The 13,948-nt window shown below is 40.0% G+C and overlaps 1 protein-coding gene across 5 annotated transcripts in view; it reads left to right on the plus strand.

Moving 5' to 3' along the window:
• Positions 1-13,948, plus strand: part of DDHD1 (DDHD domain containing 1) — a 66,094-nt gene that overhangs the window by 19,545 nt on the left and 32,601 nt on the right. For all 5 annotated transcript variants that reach the window (XM_053594835.1, XM_053594837.1, XM_053594836.1 and 2 more), the window contains exon 2: positions 9,082-9,255. In XM_053594835.1, the coding sequence (XP_053450810.1) occupies positions 9,082-9,255 (174 nt within the window). The remainder of the gene's footprint in view (positions 1-9,081; positions 9,256-13,948) is intronic.

Raw genomic sequence — 13,948 nt, forward strand, 5'->3', positions numbered from 1 at the left:
GTACTACAAAGCCATAGTGGTCAAGACAGCATGGTACTGGCACAAAAACAGAGACATAGACACTTGGAATCGAATTGAAAACCAAGAAATGAAACTAACATATTACAACCACCTAATCTTCAATAAACCAAACAAGAACATACCTTGGGGGAAAGACTCCCTATTCAATAAATGGTGTTGGGAGAACTGGATGTCTACATGTAAAAGACTGAAACTGGACCCACACCTTTCCCCACTCACAAAAATTGATTCAAGATGGATAAAGGACTTAAATTTAAGGCATGAAACTATAAAAATCCTCAAAGAAAGCGTAGGAAAAACACTGGAAGATATTGGCCTGTGGAAAGACTTCATGAAGAAGACTGCCATGGCAATTGCAACAACAACAAAAATAAACAAATGGGACTTCATTAAACTGAAAAGCTTCTGTACAGCTAAGGAGACAATAACCAAAGCAAAGAGACAACCTACACAATGGGAAAGGATATTTGCATATTTTCAATCAGACAAAAGCTTGATAACTAGGATCTATAGAGAACTCAGATTAATCCACATGAAAAAAGCCAACAATCCCTTATATCAATGGGCAAGAGACATGAATAGAAGTTTCTCTAAAGATGACAGACGAATGGCTAACAGACACATGAAAAAATGTTCATCATCTCTGTATATTAGAGAAATGCAAATCAGAACAACCCTAAGATATCATCTAACCCCAGTGAGAATGTCCCACATCACAAAATCTCAAAACTGCAGATGCTGGCGTGGATGTGGAGAGAAGGGAACACTTTTACACTGCTGGTGGGACTGCAAACTAATACAACCTTGCTGGGAGAAGTATGGAGAAACCTCAAAGCACTCAAGCTAGACCTCCCATGTGATCCTGCAATCCCATTACTGGGCATCTACCCAGAAGGAAAACAATCCTTTTATCATAAGGACACTTGTACTAGACTGTTTATTGCAGCTCAATTTACAATCGCCAAAATGTGGAAACAGCCTAAATGCCCACCAACCCAGGAATGGATTAACAAGCTGTGGTATATGTATACCATGGAATACTATTCAGCCATTAAAAAAAATGGAGACTTTACATCCTTCGTATTAACCTGGATGGAAGTGGAAGACATTATTCTTAGTAACGCATCACAAGAATGGAGAAGCATGAATCCTATGTACTCAATTTTGATTTGAGGACAATTAATGACAATTAAGGTTATGGGGGGGAAGCAGAAAGAGGGATGGAGGGAGGAGGGTGGGGCCTTGGTGTGTGTCACACTTTATGGGGGCAAGACATGATTGCAAGAGTGTAATCATTTGTTTACCTAACAATTGCAATCAGTGTAACCTGGCTTATTGTACCCTCAATGAATCCCCAACTATTACAAAAAAAAGAACATGAGCTGCTGTTCACATCCTTGTGAGCTCTGGAGATTATTCTGCCTACTCGGTTGCAATGGTTCTTTTCTGTGGCTTCAGGCAGTTTTCTCCTGTGTGTGCGTAAGTCAGGACTGAGCCAGAGACTGCAGGGGACTCTTGGGCTCTGCCTGTCTGTGTTGCCCTCGATGTGCTATGTGTTGCCCCACAGATTCTGCCCGTCTCAGCCTCCCTGAACTCCGCAGGGGTGCGGGGCTTCATTCGGGCCACCTCTTCCTGCGCTGTAGCCTGGGAACGCCGGCTGTAAGCTCGGATGGTGGCAGGATTTCTCTCATGATCACTGTCTTCTTCTGCAATGTCTGAACGTCTTTGTTCTGTATATTTTGTCTGATTTTCTCCTCATGTAAGGTGGGATAGTAAATTCAGTACGTTCCTTTATCACTGCTGGAAGTAGGAGTCTGTTCTCTCAGTTTAGCTAACTGGTTTACTCTCTCCGTTTTTTATCTCCTTTATTTCTCTTTATTAGGTGCACCCCAGTACTCTCCTAACCCACATGTCTTCCTCCAGGTTCTTTGGCGTGGACAGCGGTAATGCCTTGAGTGAGCTCGTGTATGCCAGTGGCTGCTCACCCAGCTCTTAAAAATAGCCAGGCGTTGTAGCGAGCGCCTGTAGTCCCAGCTACTCAGGAGGCTGAGACAAGAGAATCACTTGAGCCCAAGAGTTTAAAGTTGCTGTGAGCTGTGACATCACGGCACTCAACCAAGGGCAACAAAGTGAGACTCTCCAAAAAAAAGGAAAATTTTTTTAGATCAAAGAACCTACCTTTTACTGGTATCACCAGGAAGCAAATCAGAGTGTTGATGAACTTACCAGTCACAGTGTGCCTGCAGGGACCTCTTCCTGGTCTTAGCATATGTCTGTTATTTGCTTCTCTGCCTGTCAGGGGGTGAGGTTTTCACATTGGAAGAGATGAAGGGGAAATGGGGGCTGAAGATTTCAGAAGGCTGTCTTGACGTAGCCAAGTTTAATTATTGTAGGTGGCTTTTAGAGACTTCAAAAGATACTCTATAAATTAAAATAATACCTTAATTTGGAATGAGATTTTATAGTTTACAAAGTACTTTCACATACGTGGTTTTGTTAATCCCTGTTTTAACCCTGCAGTGAAACAATATCCTTATGTCATCAAATAATAGGCTGCGACTCAGAGAAGTCAAGAGATAGAATTCCAGTTTTAGACAAAGCTGCTAAGTTCTTTTTTGAGACAGTCTCGTTTTGTCACCCTCGGTAGAGTGCGGTGGCGTCACAGCTCACAGCAACCTCAAACTCTTGGACTTAAGTGATTCTCTTGCCTCAGCCTCCCAAGTAGCTAGAACTATAGGCACCTGCCATAACGCATGGCTATTTTTTTTTTTTTTTTTTTTTTTGAGACAGAGTCTTACTTTATCCCCCTTGGTAGAGTGCTTTAATTCAACAAAAATTCATCTATTATCTACTAGGTAAAAGAAGGAAGTGATCACCTCTACTTCAAATAAAAAGCTTTCCCGAGACATTTGTGCTTGAGTCTGTGAGGAGGGCACCACAGGCTTGGGGAGTGGCCTGTGTCCAAGCAGCGACTGTGACTTGGGAAAGAGGTCCTGCCGGACGGGATATGAAGAGTAAGGTGGAAGACAGCTGTGTAGAGAGGCAGGGTTGGGCTGACGTGGCCTTTCAGACTGAAGATTTGAACTTTATCTTGTGAGAATGAAACCCTGGAAGTTATAAAATGGTGAATTAACTCAGATCAGATTTGCATTTTTAGATTATCACTTCAGCAGCAGTGAAGACAGAAAGTTGGAAAAGTCAGATAATCGGCAGACACTTCAGAGTGTTAACTGCAGCGTGTACTCCATAGAGAGGCCTCAGCTGTGCCAAGCGTTCACTGGAGAGGAGGGCGGGGTGCACAGTGGATGTCAGTGCCCTGCGAGGAAGTGGGGGTGCGGTCCAGGTTATCGTTAGTGTTGCCACTTGCTGGGATTGTGGAAGAACAAGAGATTTCTTGCCCAGCCCCAGCTGGAGTGTCAGAGGGAAGCTGAGTAACGCTTAGTTTTGACATATCACACGTGAGAGGCCTGCTGCACACCCAGGAGGTAGCCATCAGCGGGCAGGTGTACACACAGGTCTGGGGGTCAGAAGACGGTGCTGGAGCCAGAGACACAGAGATCGCAGTGTTCACACCAAGGTCTCTAAGACGTGTGCAGATACTGCGTTCGGGGCTGTGGTGGGGAAATGTTTGAGTTGAGACTGACTTTCTATCTCATCCTTTCACTGTTTCTATTTTTGTATGTCTTATAATGAATAAAACATTTTAGAACAGAAATACACATACATAATTTATACATAAGAATGTGCTCAAAGTATTTTTCCTTTGGTGAATGATCATATTTGGAGATTTAACCGATTTTAACTGACTGGGATCCAGTGGTCACTTGTGAGCATTTTACTTTATATTATATAGCTTGGAGAACTTGCTAAGAAATATGTATTTCTGGACCCTGTCTCCACAGACTGATTTAAGTTGTTTAGGAATGAATCTGAAAAATCCACCTTTCAATGTACTTCTTCAAGTGATTCTAATAATTGGGCAGGTTTGAAAACCACAGGTTAAAACCCTGGGGGAAATGTAGAGGAGAAAGAAAAGACATCAAATTTGAATGATGCCTGCTGATAATAAAAGTTCCATCTATGTTAACACTTATTCTTTTGATTTTAATAATCTGATAGAATGGGCTTTACACCCGTAGCTCAGTGAGTAAGGTGCCAGCCACATACACCAAGGCTGGCGGGTTTGAGCCCAGCCCGGGCCTGCTAAACAACAATGGCAGCTGCAACCAAAAAATAGCTGGGCTTTGTGGCAGGAGCCTGTAGTCCCAGCTCCTTGGGAGGCAAGACAATCACTTAAGCCCAAGAGTTTGAGGTTGCTGTGAGCTATGATGCCACCGCACCATATGGAGGGTGACAAAGTGAGACTCTGTCTCAATTAAAAAAAAAAAAAGACCCCATCTCAATAATCTGATAGAATGGCTATAGTCAATATGAAGTTGATCTCTGTTTAGTTAAAATTAATATTCAAAATTCAACTGTCTGTCTTAATGTTGTATAATTTCACTTTTTGGCATAGGTTTCTCTCATGTCTATGCAGATTGCATCAAAAATTTTTTTTTTACTTGGCCAAGTACTAAGAAAGAAATTTTTCCCTAAGCATGTAAAATTCTGCAGAAAGACTTACAAAATGGCCTACGATTTGAAGTCTGTTCTCCAAATTGGAACAGAAGGGAATGCTAAGAAATTCTAAAATCTGCCTTCTGTGAACTGAAATTTGTGAGAAGTATGAGAATGTAAATGCCTGAAGGAATCATGTAATAAAAACTTTGAGCACCACCGTGGGATGGACTGTGCCCCCATCAGATTCATGTTACAGTCCCAGCCCCCAGTGCCTCAGAACGTGACTGTACTCAAAGGGAGCACCTTTAAAGAGGTGCCAAAGTTCAAAAGGGACTGTCAGGGTCAGCTCTAAAGTGCTCTGAAGTCTGATGGGAGTCTTTACAAGAATCGGGAATTTGGACACCCAGAGACACCAGGGGCATGCTCACACAGAGGACAGGCCATGGGGACACAGCACAGAGGTGGACATCTACAAGCCACCGAGAGAAGCCTCCGAAGAAAACACACACTCTGGCACCTTGACCTTGGACTTCCAGCCTCCAGGACTGAAATAATAAACGTCTGTTGTTTAAGCCACCCAGTCTGTGGTATTTTATTATGACAGTCCTAGTAAACCAATACAAGAACAGTAAACCATTTAATTAATTTTACAGCTATACTTAGTGCTAGTTTTAAAACCTGACAGCCTTGTTTCTGGAATTTAAAAAAGCAGACAATATTTGGGATATAATAATATTGTTTTTTGCCTCTGTGAAACTAGTTTTAAACTTAGTCAGTGGTAGATTATTTTTGACATTATCTCTTGCCTAAGCATAATTTAGTATTCTTCACATAACTGTTACTTTTAAATATGATCCCAGGTATATTTTGGAGTATAAAAGGTAGAATTCTGGGCAGTGCCTGTGGCTCAGTGGGCAGGGCACCGGCCCCAATACCAAGGGTGGCGGATTTAAACCCAGCCCCGACCAAACTGCAACAAAAAAATAGCCGTGCGTTGTGGCGGGCGCCTGTAATCTCAGCTACTCAGGAGGCTGAGGCAGGGAAATTGGCTGGGCCCAGGAGTTGGAGGTTGCTGTGAGCTGTGTGACGCCACGACACTCTACCATGGGCGATAAAATGAAAATCTGTCTCTACCAAAAAAAAAAAAGGTAGAATTCTGAGTGATTGCTGACTACTGGTTCAAGTACACTATTACAGCATTGCAGCCAGGCTAAGTGATGACTTGAACAAAGACCAGTTACTTTTGTCCCACATTGCTCCTTCAGATTGTAGCTCTTACCTAGTGAAGGAGTATCCGGTATTCTAATACAAGGTGACATGTTGATACTAGTCCCTAATTTACTGCCTTTCATTCCATTTATCAATTAAATATTTATTAATTTTTTATTACCTATCTAAGTAGTCAGTTTATTATTTTAATTACTGATTTCATTATGACAAATTTAAAACATAAAAAAGTATAAATAACATAATCAAGTCAGTACCCCTTCACTTAGCTTAAGAAATTAAACTTTATGGATATAATCAAAAGTTCCTCGTGACTTCTCCCATTCCCTTTTGTTCAATCCAGAAGTAACCACCATTCTGAATTTTTTTTTTTTCTTTTTTGAGACAGGGTCTCACTCTGTTGCCCAGGCTATAGTATACAGTGGTGTCATCATAGCTCATAGCTCATAGCTCACAGCAGCCTCAAACCCCATGGCTCAAGTGATTTCCCACTGTGATTACAGTTGTATACCACCATGCTTGGCTAACTTTCCTATTTTTAGTAAAGACAGGTCTCACTCTTGCTCAGGCTGGTCTCAAACTCCAGTCCTCAAGTGATCCTTGCACCTAGACCTCCTGAAGTGTTGGGATTACAGGCATGAGCCACTGGATCTGGCCCACCATTCCTAATTTAATGCTTATTTCTATGCATTTTTAAGGTTATTGTTCACATGGCATTGTTTGCTGCCATTCTGTTCATATCCTCCTAAAACTTGCTTTTTAGTTCAGTTGTCGGGTTTTGAGATTAATCCAAGTTGACACATATAATTCCCTCCCTTGTACCCTCGCCCCCCAATTTGAATTGAATTTTTTCTCTTATGCGGGTGTGAATTAGATCATCGACTGCTTCATATTCGTGTTGAGTACATTGGATTCTTGCTTTTCCATTCTTGTGATACTTTACTAAGAAATTGTGTTTCAACTCTATCCAGGTTAATACAAAAATAAGGTCTCCGTTTTTTAATTTTTTTTTTTAGAAAAATGATCATTATGATTATTATTATTTTAATTTATTGTTGGGGATTCATTGAGGGTACAGTGTTCCGAGCTTGAGCCAGGACAAAGGGGATGTCAGTGTTGGAGAGGTGAGGACAGTCCAGGCCAGAAAAAGTGTTCCCCATTACATGACTGAGGTCCCATTTAGGGATGATCCATGCAGAGCTCCATTCCCAACCTGATGATTTAATGTCTGTTACAGCACAACATTAGGAATTTATTGGCTGATGTCTCTATTTAGAACAGTTTTATTAATGGTAGAAGTAGCTAGCTTTTACCAAGAACATAGCTCACAGGCATCTGATGTTTACCTGCTAATACTTTAACCATTAAAATAATCCTGTGTTTATAACTGGCTGTAGAAAACATAATATTGAGCCAAAGAAGCCAGTAGAATATAAACTATGTTGTTTAAATTTTTAAAAAATGAAAAACTATGTTGTATAAATTTTTTAAAAATGAAACATACTGTAGTGCTAGAGGTTGGGATTTTATTTACCCTTCGTGAGGAGGGAAGGGCTCCGCAGCGCCTGCGTAGTCTGGGGTAGTTACACTCATGAAAAGCCATTATTAGGATGTATGCCTATGATCGTGTGTTTTCTATACCTGTGTTAGCATGAAAAAGTTCACCCCACAAAGTCCCCTCCTTTTCCATCCTTAGAAAATAGTCAAACTCACTCTTGTGAATCAAAGGGTAATGGTCAGAAAACAGACTGTTAGAGGCTGAGAGACTGCAGTACAGACCCAGCCAGCAGGCTGGCCGGCGCCACGCAGACTGGGAAAGGCCCTGTTGGGAGCACTGATGAAGGGACTCAGGACCACACTGGCTCCCAATGACACATATTTATGGAAGTCACCCTGCATGGTGGTTCCTCTACCTTTCCTGAGGACATGGTGCCGTATGAGGGTCTCACGGCAGTGAGGACAACTAAGCAGACGGCAGCTGAGATAAACTGACAGGTACAGAGAATTGACAGGGTGGGGTCAGAAAGAAAGGGAGGAGATAAGTGTAAAAGCTAATGAAGAAAGTGGGTCAGAACACCCCAAATGGGGACGGCATAGGCAGGGCACAGGGATAAGACCCAGCACAGTGGACTCTGGGAAGTACAGGGCCATTCACATCGTCACACGGACCCCAGCACCTCCCCTCGTGCCTGGTTCACATGGACTCCTGGAGGCCAGGCGGGTACGTGAGGGGGTAGTTAGAGGAGGGATCAGGAAGAGCCCGGAACCATCTTGAGAAATTTATGGTTTATCTGGAAAGCAGTGGGGAGCCATGAAATAATTTGAGTATTAGAGAAATGTGGAAACAGCCTAAACAATGCCCACCCAGGAATGGATTAACAAGCTGTGGTAGATGTATGCCATGGACTACTACTTAGCCACTAAAAAAGATGGAGACTTTACATCTTTTGTATTAACCTGGATAGAGTTGGAACACATTATGCTTAGTAAAGCATCACAAAGATGGAGAAGCAAGAATTCAATGTATTCAATTCTAATATGAAGGCAGTAGAAGAGCTCATACAAGGAGGAGCAGGGGAACGAGGGAGTGGGGAGAGGGGCAGCGACGGGGCTCGCTGTGTATAGCACACCTCCTCAGGGCGGGATGCAGGGACTTTATCTAACAAATGCAATCAGTGTAACCTAATTCTTTGTACCCTCAATGAATCCCAAACAATAAAACAAATTTTGAGAATTAGAAAAACATAATTTATTATTTTAGAAAGATTCTCCAACAACTCTATAAAAGATATCATCTCACTCTAGTTGTTCCTACATCCCAACTAGGAGCTCACAACCTCCAAGGCGGCCCTGTTGGTATAACACACTCATACCACACTCTTTGTAAATGCTGTTTCTGAGATATTGTATCAGTATTCTGAGCTATTGGAAATCACCAAAGCCTTGCATACATCTTTTCTTAGCCACTTAGCCAGCCATTTTTTATTATCAGGGTCTCAATTATGTGGACAGCTATTTATCTACCTTTCTAATGCTAAAATAATTTTTAGGTGTAATATTTAACGTAAGTAAAATTGTATGCTATAGAAAAAGATACACTCTGGCTTAAAATTTGGATTTTAAAATTTGGATTTTAATCATTTAAAACTTTAAATGATTGTGTTAGGTCAAGAAAATCTGTTTTTGCAACATTAATAGCGAAATACAGGATTGTAGGTACTGTTTCTCTTTTTAGAAGGTCAAATCCTAAAATGTGTGGATTTCTCTTTTCAGAGGCTGATAAAATACCAGTAATGCGTGGACAATGGTTTATTGATGGTACTTGGCAGCCTCTGGAAGAAGAAGAAAGTAATTTAATTGAGCAAGAACATCTCAGTCGTTTTAGGGGTCAGCAGATGGAGGAAAATTTTGATATTGAAGTGTCAAAATCCATAGATGGAAAAGATGGTAAGACCAGTTAATACATTTAATATATTCTATAAACCAGATAAATTGTTGATAAAGTTTAGAGTAGTTCATAAGTTTGATGTGGTAATTTCAGGAAGGTTAGAATTTATAAAATTTGTTTCTTTAAAAATATTCTAGAATTAAAAACTGCTATGAATTTCTGAACTATCTCAATTTTTATTTGACTTAACATGTCTGCTCAGTGGCGTGACACACAGAGTTTACCATAAACACACACAATGTTATGATGTATTCCCTGAATTAGTAGTCCTTTTTGGTAGTTTTTTAGTTATCAAAGAAAGTTGAACATACAAAAAAATTCCTTGTCATTATATCAAAAGAACAATTCTGTAATATTTTAATGTTGATTCTTTCCCTGAAGTTAAAAACAAATAATTACCTATGTATATTTTATCTGACTTCCTATTGACAAACCAATCAATTTTTAGTCTGAAACAGTCTACTCCTTAGATTTTAACTTAGATTTTAACTATTGCAAATATACCTTAGATTTTAACTATTGCAAATATACCCTTATTCAGCGTTTGGGTATATTTGCAATAGTTAAAAATATCATATAATTGCCAAGATTGCCATGTTTTCATTATGTATCTGAACCTTGAGTAAACGTCACAGTAATGTGGTAAAGTTAAAAATACTTCTACTGTTCCATTTACTGCAGACAGTGGGATGAGCTATTCTGGTGAGTATAACTGTACAGGTAGATTAGAATTTGTAGATTTCTCTAAAATTTTTTCCTAAAAGTGTTTCTTCATCCATGCTTGCCTTGCCTTGAGAGGTTTCTTGGCAAGCCCTAGCAAATCCAGTGAATTAAAGTGAGGATTTTCCCCTTCCCCTCACAAAAGAGCTCTAAAGCAGAGCAAGTCAGTATCGATTAGGTAATTCACCGAAAGCAGTTTGAAAAAAAATAAATTATGTGTTTGGAAGTAATTATTGTAACATAATTAATGACAGAAACCATAAGCTTTAAACTGGCTGGGGAATTTCCCTTCTCATTAGTAAAAGGCCACGTCTTTCCTGCTCTTGGCTGGCTGTCCTCTCTCTGAAGGAAGCCGTGGGGGTCAGCTTGTATCACATTCAAACGTCTGCTGTGTCTGGGGGTCAAAAGCCCCGAAACTGAGGAGACTTGTGACTTCCGAATAAATTGGCAACTAATGTCAGAAATGTGTATAGTAATAGTTTCCTGTTACATGCCAAATACTCTAGGAATTTCAAATATACTGTCTCACTTTCCTGATCGGTAAAATATGTCCTTATTCCACTGGAAATTTCAAGGGAAAGTTTCTTAACTATCGATATGTGAAGAGCAGTTTCGCACAAGACCCGTAGCAGTCTCGCAGATGGCCAAGGAATCAGGATATTTCAGTTTTCCTCAAAGTGCTCAAATTTAAATAAGACTGATAGAAAAACATTATTTGTGCAGCAGATTTCTTTCCAATGTCTTGGCGTATGTGGGTGTTTATCAATTCTGGAGTATCAAGCTAGGGTATTGTGGTAATATTTTTGTTATCTTTAAGGGTGTACATTGGTAAATTTTTAATTTGTAATAATCAAAAATGGTTAAACTTAACAATTTTGTAATCTTTCACAAATGATGATTCTTTGAGGTTCATTAGAAGAAAAAACTGATTTTTTTATAATGTACTATGGCATACAAGTAAATATTTAGCATATTTTATTACTGACAAAGATTGAGTATATATACCGTTGTCATAATTGTTAATTGTTTTTGTTATTTAGCATTATATCAAAATATATTTATATGATAAGATGTAACATTTGACTTTGAAGATTATGGGAAATTTTTTAGAACATTATAGAACAGTAAATTTTCATTTACTATTCAAAAAGCTACCGTTGTTGGGAAAATAACCTTAAACTTACCGTATCTACAAAGATTTTAAAATATTAAAGTATTTTGATTATTTTGCTCTTGCACCTAAATTTTCTCATGTACAGATCATAAAGTCTGGACTCTAGACAGTTTCTACCCTCAAGCAGCATTCAAGCTACGAGAGTGGACACAGCTACATGAGGACAGTTAAAATAAGTGTAGGACAAAAGAGGAAGAACAAGATAGCACAGCAGACTGTGGGTGTCACACTTGCTGAGAAGGCCTTTGCAGTGTCTCTTGGGTGTTGGGAGAGAGTGAGTGATCACAGTGGAGTTATCCAAATACAGCTTTCTGGAAAAATCCCACTTAGTGATTAAAAACATTTTAAAATATTACATTAGAGACTTACTAAGTGCTCTAGGGGATTTCAAGGAAACTAAAGAATTCTTGCCTTCAAGGATATTAAAATAAATAATAATTTCCTTTTTCCTCTGACCGTGTTTGGTTTGGGTAGCTGTTGACACAAGAGATTGGATGTAGAGTCATCCCTTGGTGTCCACGTAGAGTTGGTTCCAGGATGTCCACTGATGCCAAAATCAAGGATACTCATGTCCCTTATATACATGACATAGGACTCAAATGTAACCTGTGTCTATCTTCCCATATGCTTTAGATCATCTCTGAGTTATTTATAATATAAAGTACAATGTAAGTAGTCACATATTGTAATGGTTTTTAACTTATATTTTGTGTTATTTTTTTGATGTTTTTTTTTCTTCTTTTTTTTTTTCTGAGAGTTTGGGTAGAGTGCCATGGCATCATAGCTCACAGCAACCTCAGACTCTTGGGCTAGAGCAATCCTCTTGTCTCAGCCTCCCTGACAGCTAGAACGACAGGCCCGTGCCCCATGCCCAGCTAGTTTTTCTATTATTAATAGGGACGGAGTCTCTCTCTTGCTCAAGCAGGTCTCAAATTCACAAGTGCAAGCAATCTGCCCACCTCGGCCTCCCAGAGTTGCTGGGATTGAATACAAGCGTGAGCTGCTGCACCCAGCCTTTTGTTGATTTTTTTCCTGAGCATTTTTGATCCACCGATGAGGGAGTGCCTATTGTACTTAATATTTTACTCCTTATTAATTTTCCTACTAATCGCAAAATGAGCAGTGAATTGAAGACACCAACAGAAGTTTAGTAGACTATGCAACTCTTTTTTAGGGTGTAAATAAAGATAACCGATTCTTTTTTGTTATTTATAGTTTAACCTAAATTTAGTTCTCTCTCACAGTTAAAATGAAAATTGATGCCTACTCACCTGACCTAATCAGTCTGTTATTTCACTGGGAATGAATCAAACACATAAAATCAGGCCTTCAATTAAGTAATTTGTAAATACTGAAATCTAGTACTGGATTGCTGTTCCACTCAGTTTACAGTTTACCCAAGCACACAAATAATCAGTAAAAAGGTCGAACTGAGTGGGCTAGTGCTGCCCATCAAGCTGGTCCAAAAATGCACACCCTTAATCCAGTTGTGAGAAAACCCCAGACGAACTCACACTGAGCCAGTCTACCAAATCACTGCTGAGCAAGAGCGAGGCGCTCGCCAGGGAAATGGAATCAGCCAGCTGCCCCAGCTACTGGGGAGGCTGAGGCAGGAGGAGCGCTTGAGCCCAGGAGTTGGAGGTTGCTGTGAGCTAGGCTGATGCCGTGACACTCTAGCCTAAGCAACTGAACAAGACTCTGTTTCAAAAAAGACGGGGAAAGTTTGAGGAATTAAGATTAGAGCAGCAGTTCTCAACCTGTGGGTCACGACCCCTTTTTAACAATGAAAATACATCACGGCATTAGGAAGGTTGAGAACCACTGGAATAGAGGGAGCTAAGGAGACATGACGCAAAATGCAGGGTTATCCTGAAGTGGATTTCAGAACAAATATATTAGCGGAAAAACTAGAGAAATCTAAATGAAAAGTATTTATTAGCTGATAGTATTGTATCAACATTAATTTCTGAGTTATATAAAATGCTAACATTAGAGGAACCTGGGTGAAAGATACACCTCTGCTGTTTTTGCTACTGTCTGTTACATCTAAAATTATTCTAAATAAAAATATTTTTTAAAGGAAAATAGAGGAATTAAAAGAAAATACTAATAAATGCTCAATTAACCTAACTATAAGAAACCAGAGAGAAGGAATGGAAAAAAAAAAAACAGAATAAACAGAAAATCAAACAGAAAAATGGCAGACCTAAGTTTAGCCATATTGATAACTACAAATGTATTTGTAAGTCTAAGTCAACTAATGCTCAGATGGAAAGGCAGGGACTGACAGATTTGAACGCAAGCCTTGACAGTGCACACTGTCAATATAAAATCATCGATAGCGGGCGGCGCCTGTGGCTCAAGGAGTAGGGCGCCGGTCCCATATGCCGGAGGTGGCGGTTCAAACCCAGCCCCGGCCAAAAAAAATCATCGATAGCTTGATGAAAGAGTCGCAGTTTTACCCTCAAGACTAATTTGGAGTGCTGTGGCAACCCAGGTGTTGGTGGCACTTGAGGATCTATGCAACTTAACCTTTTGGTGGGTAAAATGTACTCCTGTCACTTTTGCCAAATAAGGACAGTCCCACACTATGAATGTAGCATTTCAGTGAAAAGGATGGCCCAGTTACGGGGAGGGCTTGACCAACCTCTCTGACCTAAGCTTTCCTGTTCTCTCTTAGTTACTATTTAATTTCATGTAAATTTGACTTTATTTCTCTGAGGTCCGAGAAGGATTGGCTGGAGTTTTCTCTTTATAGTTGGCTGCTTCCCTGGGGTTGGAATTTTTCAGGTTGCCAG

This window comes from Nycticebus coucang, chromosome 6 (genome assembly GCF_027406575.1).
Source record: "Nycticebus coucang isolate mNycCou1 chromosome 6, mNycCou1.pri, whole genome shotgun sequence".
Taxonomy (NCBI): Eukaryota; Metazoa; Chordata; class Mammalia; order Primates; family Lorisidae; genus Nycticebus; species Nycticebus coucang.